This window comes from Mobula birostris, chromosome 2 (genome assembly GCF_030028105.1).
Source record: "Mobula birostris isolate sMobBir1 chromosome 2, sMobBir1.hap1, whole genome shotgun sequence".
In the NCBI taxonomy this organism is placed as follows: Eukaryota; Metazoa; Chordata; class Chondrichthyes; order Myliobatiformes; family Myliobatidae; genus Mobula; species Mobula birostris.
Window position 1 is genome coordinate 222084264 of NC_092371.1, and position 17647 is coordinate 222101910.

General features: G+C 42.2%; 1 protein-coding gene across 5 annotated transcripts in view; it reads right to left on the minus strand.

Moving 5' to 3' along the window:
* The window catches only part of LOC140194093 (ectonucleotide pyrophosphatase/phosphodiesterase family member 3-like), a 139851-nt gene that overhangs the window by 54710 nt on the left and 67494 nt on the right, over positions 1-17647 (minus strand). For all 5 annotated transcript variants that reach the window (XM_072251516.1, XM_072251515.1, XM_072251514.1 and 2 more), the window contains 6 exons: positions 12904-13012; positions 11433-11564; positions 4890-4921; positions 4650-4777; positions 3769-3835; positions 3311-3398 (listed from right to left, as the gene is read on the minus strand). In XM_072251516.1, the coding sequence (XP_072107617.1) occupies positions 3311-3398; positions 3769-3835; positions 4650-4777; positions 4890-4921; positions 11433-11564; positions 12904-13012 (556 nt within the window). The remainder of the gene's footprint in view (positions 1-3310; positions 3399-3768; positions 3836-4649; positions 4778-4889; positions 4922-11432; positions 11565-12903; positions 13013-17647) is intronic.

Consider the following 17647-nt stretch of genomic DNA (forward strand, 5'->3'; position numbering starts at 1 on the left):
GAGCAGAATTAGGACAGCACTGATATATTTGTGTACGTAAAAGAGTTGATCATGAGGCATACTCCTCCACCTCTACTTTTGAGAGCCTCTATAGATCTATCCTGACAGTGTATAGTAAACCCGTTGATCTGAATCACTGCATCCGGTATGTAAGGGGTTAACCAGGATTCCATGAAACAAAGGACGCATGCAGTCCTAACGTCCCTCTGATTCAGCACCCTAGCTCTGAGATCATCAATTTTATTCACTAGAGACTGCACGTTTGCCAGCAAGATAGTCGGTATTGGGAGTTTAAAACCCCGTTTCCTTAAACACACTTGTATCACTGATCTACAGCCACATTTCCTCCGTGGAGGCCGAAGTGGACACTTCAGTCCACAATCATTGTTGTTTCCGTCCATTTTAAGCAGCGACAGTTCGTTTAAATGCATTGAGACATGTTTGTTGACTGCACTGACCTTGGAAGCAGCTGTGCTTTTCAGCTGTATCAGGCCGAAATTGGAATATATAATTGTATCTATTGACAGTACTGCTGCTACCCGATTCCCCCCAGGCACCCCGGAAGTAAATATATGATAAATCAGCCATGATAGAATGGCAGAGTAGACACGATGGGCTGAATAATCCCCTATATCCTATGGTCTATTAAGCCCCTGCTCTCGCTAGACAATAATGCTGATGGATGCAGGTTTGGTAGCTCCCTAGCCTTATCGCTTCCAAACAGCTCCACCATTCATACACATAAAAGTTGCTGGGGAACGCAGCAGGCCAGGCAGCATCTTTAGGAAGAGGTGCAGTCGACGTTTTGGGCCGAGACCCTTCGTCAGGACTAACTGAAAGAAGAGCTAGTAAGAGATTTGAAAGTGGGAGAGGGAGGGGGAGATCCAAAATGAAAGGAGAAGACAGGAGGGGGAGGGATGGAGCCAAGAGCTGGACAGTTGATTGGCAAAAGGGATATGAGAGGATCATGGGATGGGAGGCCTAGGGAGAAAGAAAAGGGAGAGGGGGGAAAAACCCAGAGGATAGGCAAGGGGTATAGTCAGAGGGACAGAGGGAGAAAAAGGAGAGAGAGAGAAAGAATGTGTGTATATAAATAATGGATGGGGTACGAGGGGGACGTTCACCAGCAACTTTGATGTGTGTTGCTTGAAATTCCAGCATCTACAGATTTCCTCATGTTTCCACCATTCATGTTCAGCCAGTTCATGGTCAGGCATTGTGTGGATTTACTGCCTGATGCCACTCACCTGGAGATTAATGCCTGCTCCTGACATTTATTTTTTGCCCTTCTCCTGTATCAATCCAAACAAAGCTTATCAGTGAGTGTAAATACCTTTTCATCCTCTCAAGGTTGCTGGGAAATTCCGCACTGTTCTTTCAGTTTATTTTGTCCTTCAGAGAAACTCCCCCCTGCTTATCCTTACTTTCATAAGTTAGTGTGTGTTACACAAGTCTAAAATAAGTTTATGCACTTGCATTTGTGCCCACAATTAAATTTTTGCTCTCAGATTAACATTAACCTTTGAAAGCAGCAATATCAATGTAAGGGTATGAACGTATATTAAATATTAACTACATAAATACAGTGGCATGCAAAAATTTGGGCACCCCTTGTCAAAATTTCTGTTACTGTGAATAGCTAAGCGAGTAAAAGCTGAACTGATTTCCAAAAGGCATAAAGTTAAAGATGACACATTTCTTTAATATTTTAAGCAAGAAAACTTTTTTATTTCCATCTTTTATAGTTTCCAAATAACAAAAAAGGAAAAGGGCCAGAAGCAAAAGTTTGGGCACCCTGCACGGCAGTACTTAGTAACACCCCCTTTGGCAAGTATCACAGCTTGTAAACGCTTTTTGTAGCCAGTTAAGAGTCTTTCAATTCTTGTTTGGGGGATTTTCACCCATTCTTCCTTGCAAAGGGCTTCTAGTTCTGTGAGATTCTTGGGTCGTCTTGCATGCACTGCTCTTTTGAGGTCTATCCACAGATTCTCGATGATGTTTAAGTCGGGGGACTGTGAGGGCCATGGCAAAACCTTCAGCTCGCCCCTCTTGAGGTAGTCCATTGTGGATTTTGAGGTGTGTTTAGGATCATTATCCTGCTGTAGAAGCCATCCTCTTTTCATCTTCGGCTTTTTTACAAACAGTGTGATGTTTGCTTCCAGAATTTGCTGGTATTTAATTCAATTCATTCTTCCCTCTACCAATAAATGTTCCCCTTGCCACTGGCTGCAACACAAGCCTAAAGCATGATTGATCCACCCCCGTTCTTAACAGTTGGAGAGGTGTTCTTTTCATGAAATTCTGCACCCTTTTTTCTCCAAACACACCTTTGCTCATTGCAGCCAAGAAGTTCAATTTTAACTTCATCAGTCCACAGGACTTGTTTCCAAAATGTATCAGGCTTGTTTAGATGTTCCTTTGAACTTTTTGAATAGAACTTTATGCCTTTTGGAAATCAGTTCAACTTTTACTTGCTTAGCTATGCACAGTAACAGAAATTTTGACCAAGGGTGCCCAAACTTTTGCATGCCACTGCAACATTAATAACTGCAATTTATTGAATGCTTTCACGACAACAAGCAAAGGAATCTACTTAGTATGAGAGTGCACATCTATCAAATACATAATCTATCTATCTATCATCATCATCACGTGCCGTGTTGTATGATGTGGGTGATCAGGTTGTTTCAATGACCATGACTGTGGTTTGCCATTGACTTCTTCTGGGCAGTGTTTTTACAAGACGAGTAACCCCAGCCATTATCAATACTCTTCAGAGATTGTCTGCCTGGCATCGCATAACCAGGTATGCACCAGCTGCTCATACAACGATCCACCACCCATTCCCATGGCCTCACGTGACCCTGAAAGGGGTTGGGGGGGGGGAAGGCTAAGCGGGTGCCACACCTTGCCAAAGGGTGACCTGCAGGCTAGCAGAAGGAAGGAGAGCCTGACACCTACTTTAGTAGAGATGTACCTCCTACCCGCCACTCAACATTCAACATAATTTTTGACACTATTTTTAAAGCTATACCAGCAACTTGACAAAAACAACAAATAACTTCTCAGTTATCACATGTAATGGTAAAGTTTCTTTTTACATCAGAAAAATATTCATTTCAACCACTGCTTCAAATTCAGCCTGCATTATGGACATATTATGAGCATATTTTTAAAGCATACATACTGCAGTGACCTATAACAATCCATTTTAACACTTTCATTGGTACTGTTTGTAGCATTAAAATCTTTGATACCAAGGTATGTTTCAAAATCCTTCAAATCTGAGCAATAATAATCATGTTCTTACCACACATCAGATTGTACACTTCAATATTTGAAAAGGGTTGAACTTCAGTCCTGGCCTTAAATCCAGGTCCATGGCCAATAAAAATGGTCTGCCATTGCCAAAGAAAGAAAACAGAACTATTCTTAGCTCTTGAGGAAATGAGGCACATTTAATGCAATACATAGACATTTATCTCTTTTGATACACTCAGCAGTTCAGGAACAACTTCTTCCCCTACGCCACACGATTCCTAAATGGAGATTGAACCCATGAACGCTACCTCACTTTTTTTATATATACCTGTTTTTGTACTGTTGTTAATCTCGTCAATATAATATGTACTTACTGTAACTGATTTACTTTATTTTCCTTTCAATGCTATCATGTATTACATTGAACTGTTGCTGCTAAGTTAATAAATTTCATGTAATAAATCTGAATCTCATAAGACAAATCCTCAAGTAATGAATGCACCTCACCTGCATATTCTTGTACTGGTTATCAGAGCCATGAAATCCACCTGTGCAATATTTAAATGGAGGTTTCCTGAGAAAGGGCAGCAAAATGAGGGAAATGTTAGTTAAATGCAGAATGCCACATTGTAAAATGACACAATTGTTTTATGCAGTAGTTGACAAAAAAAAAATTAAGCCCAAAGGTGAGTGGGATAAAATTTTCAAACAAAAACACTACAAAATGAAATGAAGATGCAGTGACCGGGGCAATTTGGATAAAAGTGACAGACTCTAAACTTAACTACATTATTTTCTCATTTGAAATAAATGACATCAGCTGAACTCGACGTACAGCCTTCCTTGATATGGTGGATGTTTAGAAAGGAAAAATTCCATTTAGTTATTTCCAGGGTTACTGATAAAAGGAGGAGGGTAAGGGGAGTTTTCCCTCAAAAAAAAACACAAAAATTATCTCACCAGCAAGTTTCCCCTAGATGTAATTACACTAATACACCAATAAGGAAAACATACCAATTATTGATATTTTTGTTAAGAGGATTTGACTGAGTTATGACTCGATCATGCAGACAGTGGTTACTGTCGCAGCTGCCTGCTTAGAAGTGTATACAATTACTTTCTGCATACTTGTGAACCTATTATAATTCTTCTGTATATAATTATCCATTTCTAAGAAATTTAGGTTGAAACAAACTCGTAACACGTTAAAAATACTAAAAACACTCAGTGGGTCAGTTAATGTTTGTGGAGGGAATTGTTGCAAAATATCAGCAATGGTTCAATGTTGGGCTATTTATTCTCAACAGAAACTGCTGGCCAGTAACAAATTTTTTGGCTTCTATTTCACATTTCCAACAGCTGCTATCATAGCTTTTAGTTTAACTTACAGACCAGCCTGCCACTGGGGGTCCATGTACAAGTTGACATATTCGATTCTTCTGCTGCTGGCATAGTGGAAACGCTTTGGCAAGTGATGCTTCAGGTAGGGTATGAAGTGCTGATCTGTTGACCTGCACTAACACGATGAGGATATTACACATTAGCTCTTCCCCAATCCTGCTTCTTGAGAACTTAACGCTTTTTACAAAATCCGCCTTACATATTAGAGCACTGAGAAATCCACTTACAGTAAGCTTTTCAACGACACCTTCTGAATCAACTGAAATAGAAACCACATTAAAGTTAGTCACAGAAGGAAAATATTGATTTTTTTTTTGAAGAAACCTATTTCTCTGTTCCTGATTCTTTTAGCTTCCCCTCCAAATAGATTACAGTTCGAGAGCAATTTTGAAAACTTAGCTTGGTGCAAAAGAGCCTCCAAAGTGAAAACAATGGGGTCCTTGGCTGAAATGTTATTCACCCTGTATTTAGAACAAAATGGCATTTTAGTAAGATTTGCCATCTGTACCAGGAACAGTTGCCCAGAGCATTAAGCAGCTGGTTCCAATTTATTTTGTTTGACAGCATTCAATAAGGACCATTTTGATAGCTAGTGTTTGACATGACACTTCATCCAAGCAAGGACCAGTTGACGAGCAGTAAATTATCCAAAGCTTCATATATTACATGTCAAAGCTGCTGATACGGCAGATAGATTCCAAGACAAACTACAAGGAGATTTGGGCTAACAGATCGAATTCCATCATAATATTGCAAGTGGCACAACTTTAAAAAGTCTGAATTTACAATTTTAAAAGGGCCTCATATAATTGCCCCTGGAACACTATGTACAGAGTTGGTCTTCCTACTTAAAAATCCTTATTCAAGTGTGACAGGGTTTTTCTCCTACCTGGAATTTCATAATCTCAAGATAAGCAATGGACTATTCAGTAATGGTGGAAAAGCTTCCAGAAGGAAGCAAATCTTAAAAATTTTCTACCCTGGAGTGTTGTGGAGGGACAGTCATTGGCTATTCAAGCAGATATTGATAGATATTTGGATACTGAGAAAACTTGGTAAATGAGGATAGCACTGGTGTTGGCAAAGCATTAGACATTATCTATGTGGACTTAGACATTTGCTAAGGTCCCTCGTATGTTGATTCAGAAGATTAAGGTGCATGGGATCTAGGGTGAATTGTAAGTTTAGGTTTGAAACTTATTTGCTGATAGAAGATACAGTTGTGATGGAAAACTGATATTCTGGCTGGAAGTCCGTGACCAGTGGTATTCTGCAAGGATTGGTGCTGGGCCCTCTGTTGATAGATAGGTAGCTACCTTATTGATATCAAAGAAAATTACAGTGTCACAGTAGCATTACAAGTGCACAGATATTTTTTATATTCTTTCTACTTTGATTCTATTGAGTTACCACAAACAGTATAACAGGAGAGGTCATCACCTCCCCGGCTATACAGAGCCTAATGGCCAAAGGTAAGAATGACCTCATATAGCGCTTTTTGGAGCAGCGCAGTTGTCTTAGTCTATTACTGTTCAGCTCCTCTGTTCAGCCAAGGTGGCTTGCAGAGGGTGAGAAATATTGTCCAGAATTGTTTATAATATATAATATTGACGTGGATAAAAATGTAACTGGTTGGATCAGTAAGCTTACAGAAGACATGAAGTTCTTTGAAGCTGTGAACAGTATAAAGATTACCAAAAGTACAACAGGATATAGATCAGTTACAGGTATGGGCAGAGAAGTGGCAAATGGAGTTTAATCTGGGTAACTCTGAGGTGTTGCACTTCGGGAGGTCAAATTAAAGGAGAAAGAAAACAGTTAATGGTAGGACACTTAATAGTACAGAGAAATTTGGGGTCCAGATCATAGCTCACTGAAAGTGGCTACACACGTGGATAAGGTTGCAAAGAAAGCTTGCCATCATTTGTGGGGTTGCTGACTATAAGAGAAAAGAAATCACACTGAACCTCTACAAGACTTTATTCAGACCACACTCGAAGCCTCGAATACAGTTCCAAGCATTATAAAGTCAAGTCGAAAGTCAAAGTAAGCTATTATCAAAGGAAGGACACCTTGGCATTCACTGTCTTGCAGACATTCACAGTAGAAGAAGGAAATACAATAGAACTGGTGAAAAACTACACACAAAGACTGACAAACAACCAATGTGCAAAAGAAAGCAAACTGTGCAAATAATAAAATATCAATACGTAAATAAATAATACTGAGAACATGAGTTGTAGACTCCTCGAAAGCTGTGGAAGCAGGCAGTTTGGTGGAGTTTGAGAGCCTTTAAACAACACATGAAGGGGGTTGGAGGGATATCGATGTTACACAGGAAGAGGACTTCTAGTATAAATAGGCCACAAGATAAGCACAACAAAATTAGAGGAATGGCTTATCCAGTGCTGTACTGTTTTAGGTTCCCTGGGAAATGGTACTGAGGTAAATATGTCCTTATTGAACAGTCTAACAGTCACAAGGGGGCTTGCTGCTTCTATCATATGTTCTTATGCAAGACAGGTTGAGTAACCCTCATCCAAAATGCTTGGGACCGGAATTGTTTCAGATTTCAGACTTTTTCAGATTTTGGAATATTTGAATCTCTATAATAAGGTACCTTAGGGATGGACCCAAGTCTAAACACAAAATCCATTTACATAACGGTTTTTTTTAAAGGCATCCGTTTAATACTGTGACGGGTTCCTGTCACAGTATGTGGACAGGCCGACTAGGGGGAATGCCATACTAGATCTAGTACTAGGTAATGAACCGGGTCAGGTCACAGATCACTCAGTGGATGAGCATCTGGGGGACAGTGACCACCACTCCCTGGCCTTCAGCATTATCATGGAAAAGGATAGAATCAGAGAGGAAAGGAAAATTTTTTAATTGGGGAAGAGCAAATTATGAGGCTATAAGGCTAGAACTTGCGGGTGTGAATTGGGATGATGTTTTTGCAGGGAAATGTACTATGGACATGTGGTCGATGGTTAGAGATCTCCTGCAGGATGTTAAGGATAAATTTGTCCCGGTGAGGAAGATAAAGAATGGTAGGGTGAAGGAACCATGGGTGACAAGTGAGGTGAAAAATCTAGTCAGGTGGAAGAAGGCAGCATACATGAGGTTAGGAAGCAAGGATCAGATGGGTCTATTGAGGAATATAGGGAAGCAAGAAAGGAGCTCAAGAAGGAGCTGAGAAGAGCAAGAAGGGGGCATGAGAAGGCCTTGGAGAGTAGGGTAAAGGAAAACTCCAAGGCATTCTTCAAGAACAAAAGGATGACAGGAGTGAAGGTAGGACCGAATAGAGAAAAAGGTGGGAAGATGTACCTGGAGGCTGTGGAAGTGAGCGAGGTCCTCAATGAATACCTCTCTTTGGTATTCACCAATGAGAGGGAACTTGATGATGGTGAGAACAATATGATGTTCTGGAGCATGTTGATATCAAGGGAGAGGAGGTGTTGGAGTTGTTAAAATACATTAGGATGGATAAATCCCCGGGGCCTGACGGAATATTCCCCAGGCTGCTCCATGAGGTAAGGGAAGAGATTGCTGAGCCTCTGGCTAGGATCTTTATGTCCTCGTTGTCCACAGGAATGGTACCAGAGGATTGGAGGGAGGCAAATGTTGACCCCTTATTCAAAAAAGGTAGTAGGGATAGTCTGGGTAATTATAGACCAGTGAGCCTTACGTCTGTGGTGGGAAGGCTGTTGGAAAAGATTCTTCGAGATAGGATCTATAGGCATTTAGAGAATCATGATCTGATCAGGGACAGTCAGCATGGCTTTGTGAAGGGCAGATCGTGTCTAACAAGCCTGATAGAGTTCTTTGAGGAGGTGACCCAGGCATATAGATGAAGGTAGCTCAGTGGATGTGATCTATATGGATTTTAGTAAGGCATTTGACAAGGTTCTACACGGTAGGCTTATTCAGAAAGTCAGAAGGGATGGGATCCAGGGAAGTTTGGCCAGGTGGATTTAGAATTGGTTTGCCTGCAGAAGGCAGAGGGTCGTGGTGGAGGAAGTACATTCAGATTGGAGGATTGTGACTAGTGGTGTCCCACAAAGATCTGTTCTGGAACCTCTACTTTTCGTGATTTTTATTAACGACCTGGATGTGGGGGTAGAAGGGTGGATTGGCAAGTTTGCAGATGACACAAAGGTTGGTGGTGTTGTAGATAGTGTAAAGGATTGTCGAAGATTGCAGAGAGACATTGATAGGATGCAGAAGTGGGCTGAGAAGTGGCAGATGGAGTTCAACCCAGAGAAGTGTGAGGTGGTACACTTTGGAAGGACAAACTCCAAGGCAGAGTACAGGATACTTGGTAGTGTGGAGGAGCAAAGGGAACTGGGGGTACATGTCCACAGACCCCTGAAAGTTGCCTCACAGGTAGATTGGGTAGTTAAGAAAGCTTATGGGGTGTTAGCTTTCATAAGTCGAGGATACAGTTTAAGAGTTGTGATGTAATGATGCAGCTCTATAAAACTCTGATTAGGCCACACTTGGAGTACTGTGTCCAGTTCTGGTCGCCTCACTATAGCAAGGATGTGGAAGCATTGGAAAGGGTACAGAGGAGATTTACCAGGATGCTGCCTGGTTTAGAGAGTATGCATTATGGTCAAAGATTAAGGGAGCTAGGGCTTTACTCTTTGGAGAGAAGGAGGATGAGAGGAGACATGATAGAGGTGTACAAGATAATAAGAGGAATTGATAGAGTGGATAGCCAGTGCCTCTTCCCCAGGGCACCACTGCTCAATACAAGAGGACATGGCTTTGAAGTAAGGGGTGGGAAGTTCAAGGGGGATATTAGAGGAAGGTTTTTTACTCAGAGAGTGGTTGGTGCATGGAATGCACTGCCTGAGTCAGTGGTGGAGGCAGATACACTAGTGAAGTTTAAGAGACTACTAGACAGGTATATGGAGGAATTTAAGGTGGGGGGTTATATGGGAGGCAGGGTTTGAGGGTCAGCACAACATTGTGGGCCGAAGGGCCTGTAATATGCTGTACTATTCTATGTTCTATGTTAGTCTTGCGAGACCATGGATCTGCGCCTGGAAAGTTTTCACACTCCAGGGCGCAGGCCTGGGCTAGGTTGTATGGAAGACAGGCTGTTGCCCATGCTACAAGTCTCCCCTCTCCACACCACTGATGTTGGCCAAGGGAAGGGCATTAGGACCCATACAGCTTGGCACCAGTGTCGTCGCAGAGCAATGTGTGATTAAGTGCCTTGCTCAAAGACACAACACGTTGCCACGGCTGGGGCTCGAGCTCACGACCTTCAGATCGCTAGTCAAATGTCTTAACCACTTGGCCACGTGCCCACTTACATAACATACATAGTACATATACCCTGAAGGTATTTTTTATATAATATTTTTAATAATATTGTGCACGAAACAATAATTGAACCATCAGAAAGGTGAGCTATCGCTACCTCTTCCACCCAGGTGGACAGTCAGTGGATGTTTGGCATCACCATCATTCCCGACTCCGAATTTATCTGTTACTGGTAAGCAGTCTTCGTCTTCCTCGTGTTCATCACACGTGTGTACTGATACAACCGTTCAGCATGTTAGATTTTCATCAATGATGATCTTGGCAAACTCATCAATAAATTTCTCTGCTGCTTCGTGATCAACAAACACTTTATCACTACAAATACTTAAAAATTTAATGCTGTGCCTTTTCTTAAATTTCTGCAACCAACCTGTTGAATATTCAGAATTACCTTCAATTTTCAGATCATCGTGATAGGTTTTTGTTTGTTTCATGATCAGCACAACATTAAGCGGTATATGTTCACTCTGACACTGATGAATCCACTCTTTTAATACATGACCAAGGTCTTCATTTTGCACTTTAGCAGTGCTTTTCTATTTTTCATTAACTTCTGATCATTACTTTCAGCACAGATCTTGTAACAGTACGTCCTTCTGTTTCCAACACCATACTTCCCTTTACACCTGTCAAGTTTTTCCAACAACTTGATTTTCCGTGTTACAGATAAGCATAAATGCTTCCTCTTTTTCTTTTCACTATTACCCAAAGGGGTAATTGCAGGCCTTTTTGACATTTTCAACAATACCTTCACAGCACAGAGCAGAGAATAAGCACAAAACATATGGTAATCATTGCACATCTACAAAGATCTGGCTATGATGATTGCTGAAAACAAACTCGCTTCAACAGGGCCCCACTCAGCGTACATGATGTCACTTCTCAGAACTGTCTGTGATGTGCAGAGACCTGGGAACCTTCCCAGCACCTTGAGGAATTTTCCATTTGTGGCATCACGTCTGCGTTCAAAAATTCAGTTTCAGAGGTTTTGGATTTTCAGATAAGGGGTGATCAACCTATATTTTGAAGACTTCACCCAGATGATGGGTCAGTGTTCTACACTCTGCAAAATATTAGACTGACTGTAAAGAGAGCTAATATTTGTTATCAACTCTGGTTTATAACCTTTAACAATCAGCAACACCCCAGCATTGTCAGGCAAATAATTAAGTGGACTTTTACCGGTCTCGTTGAACTCAGACACCAATCTATCACCTGCAACGGATTTGTTTCTGAAAGAGTATTTGTATTTATACATAAACTGCAGGAAGGCTCAGTCCTTGCACCTTCAATAACAAAAAAAAGCAGGGTCATTGCCTCCCCGCATTTCCTCCTCAGGCTGTTGGCAACCGATACAGCTTTACAAAACAGAAACATCACTCTTATTAATCTGTAAACATTTGAAAGATCACAATCTTGTTTTGATTACCTACATTTGAAATAATCCTCTGGAACAGATTTGCTCCTTATCCGAGGTGCTGGGCCAGACCTTATATAAATGTCATCTACATTGTCCAAGTACTTCTCCATATATGCAACTTTTGAACAATTGACTTCTTCCATTCCTAAAACAATATTAAGATAGCAAACCATAGTGAATATAAATCATGAGCAGAAATGTAAGAATATTGGCACAGTAGCTGGATATATAAACTCTGCAGATTTATGGCCTTTTGACTCACATTGCACTCTCTCTCCATAACCAACACACTGCACCCCCCATCCCCAGATTTTGGCTGATGAACAGAGTATTTCCAGAATTTTCTGTCTTAACTCACATTTTCACCATGTGCAACACTACAAAGGTATCATTTCTGAAGAACTTTAACCAGACAATAAGTATGTAATTGGATAAGTTGAAGCCTAATTTTCTCCACTAAGAGCTCTCTGAAGATGGAACCATTCTTCGAACAGCTATCAGAGTACTGGAAAGGGCAGTGATTAGTTATAGATGGAAAGCTACCAGGAAGGAAAGGATTTTAATGGAAAAAAGAATGGAGCTGTCAATTATTTAACTGTGAGAAATACATTAGAGCATCTGGTTAGATAAGAAATGATTGCTTTAAACTAGACAGGAGCCAACAGATCAGGTTTGAGACCTCAAACATGAGGAATTCTGCAGATGCTGGAAATTCAAGCAACACACATCAAAGTTGCTGATGAATGCAGCAGGCCAGGCAGCATCTCTAGGAAGAGGTACAGTTGACTGTACCTCTTCCTAGAGATGCTGCCTGGCCTGCTGCGTTCACCAGCAACTTTGATGTGAGGTTTGAGACCTGCAAGTTCTCTGCATGTTACGCTAGTGGTTTAGCAGTTAGGAGGGAAGTGTGGATGAGTGGAAGAGGGGAGATTGCAAGAAGACAACATTTCAATCTGTCTTAAGCAAGGACTCGCTGACAGAGAAAAGCATCTAGAGAAAGATTTAGCTCTTGGCAAGACCTATGAAGAGATACTTGAGTGAGATTTAGTGGCTGAAGTACAAAACTTGTGGACTTTGAACTGGAGCTTGGCAAGTTGTGAGGAGAAACAGTACAGGGGATTTTTAAACATGAGATTCTACAGATGCTGGAAATCTTAAGCCGCAGGCACAAAATGCTGGAGGAACAGAGCAAGCTGGGCAGCATTTATGGAGCTGAATCAGGATCTTGAGCAGAGACCCTTCCTCAGGACTGGAAAGGAAGTGAGTGGAAGCCAAATTAAGAAGGTGGGGGGAGGGGAAGGAGTACAAGCTGGCCAGTGATGGGTCAGACCAGGTGAACAAGAAGGTGGATGGGTGGGGGAGTGGAGATGGGTGGGATAGGTGGAAGAGGTAACAGGCTAAAGAAGCAGGAATCGAATAAGAAAGGACAGTGGACCATGGAAGGAGGGATTATTAAAACTGTGTGTGCAGTCTTGGACTCCTACCGTGGTCAGATATCATAATAAGGTTGACACACTGCAGCAGGTTTCTTTGTTTCAGCCCATCCATCAGCATTCCCACCACTGCATCCACTCTCTCCAGTGCATCTGCCACCTGGATATTAAGAGCAGAGGGGGAAAAGTATGCAATAAATAACAAAGCCACAACTCTGCCTGTTATTCATATATACATATAATGTTTTTTTACTTATCCAATCTCTGCTGCAAATCCTGGAAGACCTCTATTTCAGCCATACAGGCAAAAATATATGGTACCACATTATCAAGGTGTCAGGAATGATCAAGGCTAATATCTTATTTTGGGAAACATCTAGTTGTGCAGCACTTTAAAAACAGCCTCAGTGACATGGGCCTGTGTTACAGAGCAGTCAGCCCAACAGTTTTCTTACAGTTGCAAGAAAAAGTTTGTGAACCCTTTGCAGTTACCTTGTTTTCTGCATTAATGACTCATAAAACGTGGCCTGATCTTCATCTAAGTCACAATAATAGACGAACACAATCAGCCTAAACTAGTAACACACAAACAATTGTACATTTCATGTCTTTATTAAACACATTGTTAAATCATTCACAGTCCAGGTTGGAAGATGTGAACCGTTGTATTTAACAACTGGTAGAACCTCCTTTAGCAGCAATAACCACCGTCAAATGTTCTGCTGATCAGACTTGCACAACTAAAAGCAGGTATTTTAGACCATTCCTCCATACAAAACTGTTTCAGTTTATTAATACTTCTGGGATACCGTGCGCGAGCAGCCCTCTCAGGTAATGCCACAGCATCTCAGTTGGGTTAAGGTCTGGACTCTGACTTGGCCATTCTGAAACAAATATTCTTCTTTTTAAAGTATTCTGTAGTGTTTCATATCATTGTCTTGGTGCATCATTCAACTTCTATTAAGCTTCAGGTGACAGACCACTACACTGACATTCTCCTGTAAAATGTCTTGATACAATTTTGAAGTCATTGTTCCTCAAAAATTGCAAGGTGCCCAGGCCCTGAGGCAGCAAAGCAGCCACAAACCATGATGCTCCTTCCACCATGCTTCACAGCTGGTATGAGATTTTGGTGTTAGTCTGCAGTGGCCTTTTTCCTCCAAACAGAGCGGTGTGCATTTCTACCAACAAGCTCAACTTTTGTCTCATCCATCCACAGAACACTGTCCCAGAAGCGATGTGGAACATCCAGGTAGTCTTTTGCAATCTTGAGACATGCAGCAATGTTTTTTTTTTCAGAGCAGCAGTTTCCTCCGTGGTGTCCATCCATGAACACCATTCTTGTTCAGTGTTTTTCTCATAGTGGACACACGAACAGAAACCATAGCAAGTTCTAGAGATTTCTGCAGGTTACCCTTGGGTTCATTTTCACCTCCTTCAACATTGCACATTGTTCTCTTGGTGTGATCTTTGCAGGATGCCCTCTCCTAGGGTGAGTAGCAACTAGGGAGGCCAGACGTCTGGCTTTAGGCTGGACAGTCCAGCTTTCCAACACTCTGTCCTCCGTCCGGCGCCACCCCGAGCTGGACGTTAATTTGTCTTCTTTTTTTTGGGTCTGACTAAAAAACCTATATAAATTACCTCAGGTATACTTAAAACAGTGGGAACTGAAAGCTATAACAACCGTTAACGTATTTTTATTATATGTAGTTGCTGTTGTCAACACCGCTGATGACGCAGTGTACGAGTCACGTCAGCACGTCCGAGAGGGTCAGTCTGCCCAAGGCAGCCGCCGCAGTGGAGAATGGTTGACTTTTTTGTTCTTGTTTCGAGTCCCTAAAGAAATGCCAAAAGGAAAGACTGTATTTAACCATGAATGGGCCAAAGAATTTGGATTTATTGCTAAAAGCAGAAAAGGTAACTTTCATGTTTTTTGTACACTATGTCGTTGTGATGTGGAGATTAAGGGAAAAAGTGCAGTTGAACGACACGCTACCACAGATAAACATAAAGTTAACACTCGTACTGCTGGTACGTCATCATTGTTATCATTTTTCTCTCCAGCTCGATCAACTCAAGATGACAAAATCTTGGCTGCAGAACTGTGTAAAGTGTATCATGCTGTGAAGCATCATCAGTCATACAGAAGTATTGATTGTGGAGTAAAAGTTGACCAGGAAATATACAGTGACTCATTGATAGTGAAAGGTGTAACATGTGGGAAAACTAAAGCAAAAGCACTGTGTGAAAATATTCTAGCACCCTATTCTGTACAAGAGCATGTGGAGTATTTCAAAGAACATGGCTTGCCCTTTTCAGTAGCAACTGATGCTTCAAACAAAGGTGCAACAAAGTGTTTCCCAATACTTCTGAGATACTTTCATTTTGAGAAGGGAGTGCAACATGTGTAACTTGACTTTTACAGCGATAACAATGAATCATCAGAGGACATAACAAATCAGCTACTGGTTAAACTAGAGACTTCAGGTCTGGATCTGAATAAAGTGTCTGCATACACTGCTGACAACGCACGCGTAAACTATGGAAAACACATCAGTGTTTATCAAAAACTGAAAATAGCTCAAAAGAACATTATTGCTGCAAATTGACTGGCCCATATTTTGTACAACGCAACAAGATTTGCTACAGGAAAACTGGAAATTGATGTTGAAAATATTGTGCTCAAAGTGTACAAGGGTCTGCACTGCGCAGGCGCGTGATGTAGCACGCCAAGGTTTAAAAAGCAGACCACCATATACAGTGGCCATTGTCGGAGTGGACTGAGTCAGAATGGACTGAGTCAGAGTGGGACGGCTTTGGCTCAACAGGCTTCAGCGAGAACAGGCAGAGGCCAGGGTAGGTTCCGGTAATTTTTTATTCAGATTGTCTAGCGTAGAGAGAATGCCAGGCAGGATGTTGGAATGCTCCTCTTGCAGGATGTGGGAAGTTAGGGAGCATTCTGGTGTCCCTGACAACAACACCTGCAAGAAGTGCATCCAGCTGCAGCTCCTAACAAACTGCATTAGGAAACTGGAGCAGGAGCTGGATGACCTGCGGATCATTCGGGAGAATGAGGAGATTAAAGATAGTAGCTACAGGGAGGTAGTTACACCAAAGGAGCAGAGGACAGGAAATTGGGTCACTGTCAGGCGAGGGAAGAGGAAAAGGCAGGCAGAGCACGGTTCCCCTGTGGCCAATCCACTCAACAAGTATACCGCATTGGATACTGTGTTGGGGGGGGGGGGGGGGGGGGGAATGACTTACCTGGTACTAGCTGCAGTAGCCGGATCTCTGGCACTGAGTCTGGCTCTGCAGTGCAGAAGGGAGGGGGGAAAAGAGGAGAGCGGTAGTGATAGGGGACTCGATAGTTAGAGGTGCAGATAGGAGGTTCTGTGGTCGTGACAGAGAATCCAGGATGGTTTGTTGCCTCCCGGGTGCCAGGGTCAAGGATGTCTCTGATCACTTGCATGACATTCTGAAGTGGGAGGGTGACCAGCCAGATGTCGTGGTGCACATCGGTACCAATGACATAGCAAGGAAGAGTGAGGAGGTCCTGGAGAGTGAGTATAGAGAGCCTGGTAGGTAGTTGAAAAGCAGGACCTCGAGGGTGGTAATCTCAGGATTGCTACCTGTGCTACGTGCCAGTGAGGGTAGGAATAGGATGCTCTGGAGGATGAACAAGTGGCTGAGGAACTGGTGTAGGGGGCAGGGTTTCAGATTTCAGGTTAATTGGGACCTCTTCTGGGGCAGGTGGGACCTGTACAAGAGAGATGGGTTACACTTGAACCACAGGGGGACCAATATCCTTTCAGGGAGGTTTGTTAGTGCTATTGGGGAGGCTTTAAACTAGATTTGCAGGGGGATGGGAACCAGAGTGCCAGAGCTGACAGTGTGGCTGGGGTGAAAATAAATGATAAAAGTTTAAGCAAATCTGCTGATAGAAAGGTTGTGAGTGGTGATAAAAATCTTCTGAGGTGTATATATTTCAATGCTAGGAGTATTGCGGGGAAGGCGGATGAGTTGAGGGCGTGGATTGACACGTGGAATTATGACGTTATAGCAATTAGTGAAACTTGGCTACAGGAGGGGCAGGACTGGCAGCTTAATATTCCAGGGTTCCGATGTTTCAGATGTGATCGAGGCAGAGGGATGAAAGGTGGGGGAGTAGCATCGCTTGTTAGGGAAAATATTACAGCAGTGCTCAGGCAGGACAGATTAGAGGGTTTGTCTACTGAGTCCTTATGGGTGGAGCTGAAAAACAGGAAAGGTATGGCCACATTAGTGGGATTGTATTACAGACCACCCAATAGTCAATGAGAATTGGAAGAGCAAATCTGCAGAGAGATAGCAGGCAACTGCAGGAAACATAAAGTTGTGGTGGTAGGGGATTTTAATTTTCCATATATTGATTGGGACTCCCATACTGTTAGGGGTCTAGATGGTTTAGAGTTTGTAAAATGTGTTCAGGAAAGTTTTCTAAATCAATATATAGAGGGACCAACTAGAGGGGATGCAATATTGGATCTCCTGTTAGGAAACGAGTTAGGACAATTGACGGAAGTCTGTGTAGGGGAGCACTTTGGTTCCAGTGATCATAACACCATTAGTTTCAACTTGATCATGGACAAGGATAGATCTGGTCCCAGGGTTGAGGTTCTGAACTGGAAGAAGGCCAAATTTGAAGAAATGAGAAAGGATCTAAAAAGTGTGGATTGGGACAGGATGTCCTCTGGCAAAGGTGTGATCAGTAGGTGGGAAGCCGTCAAAGGAGAAATTTTGACAGTGCAGAGTTTGT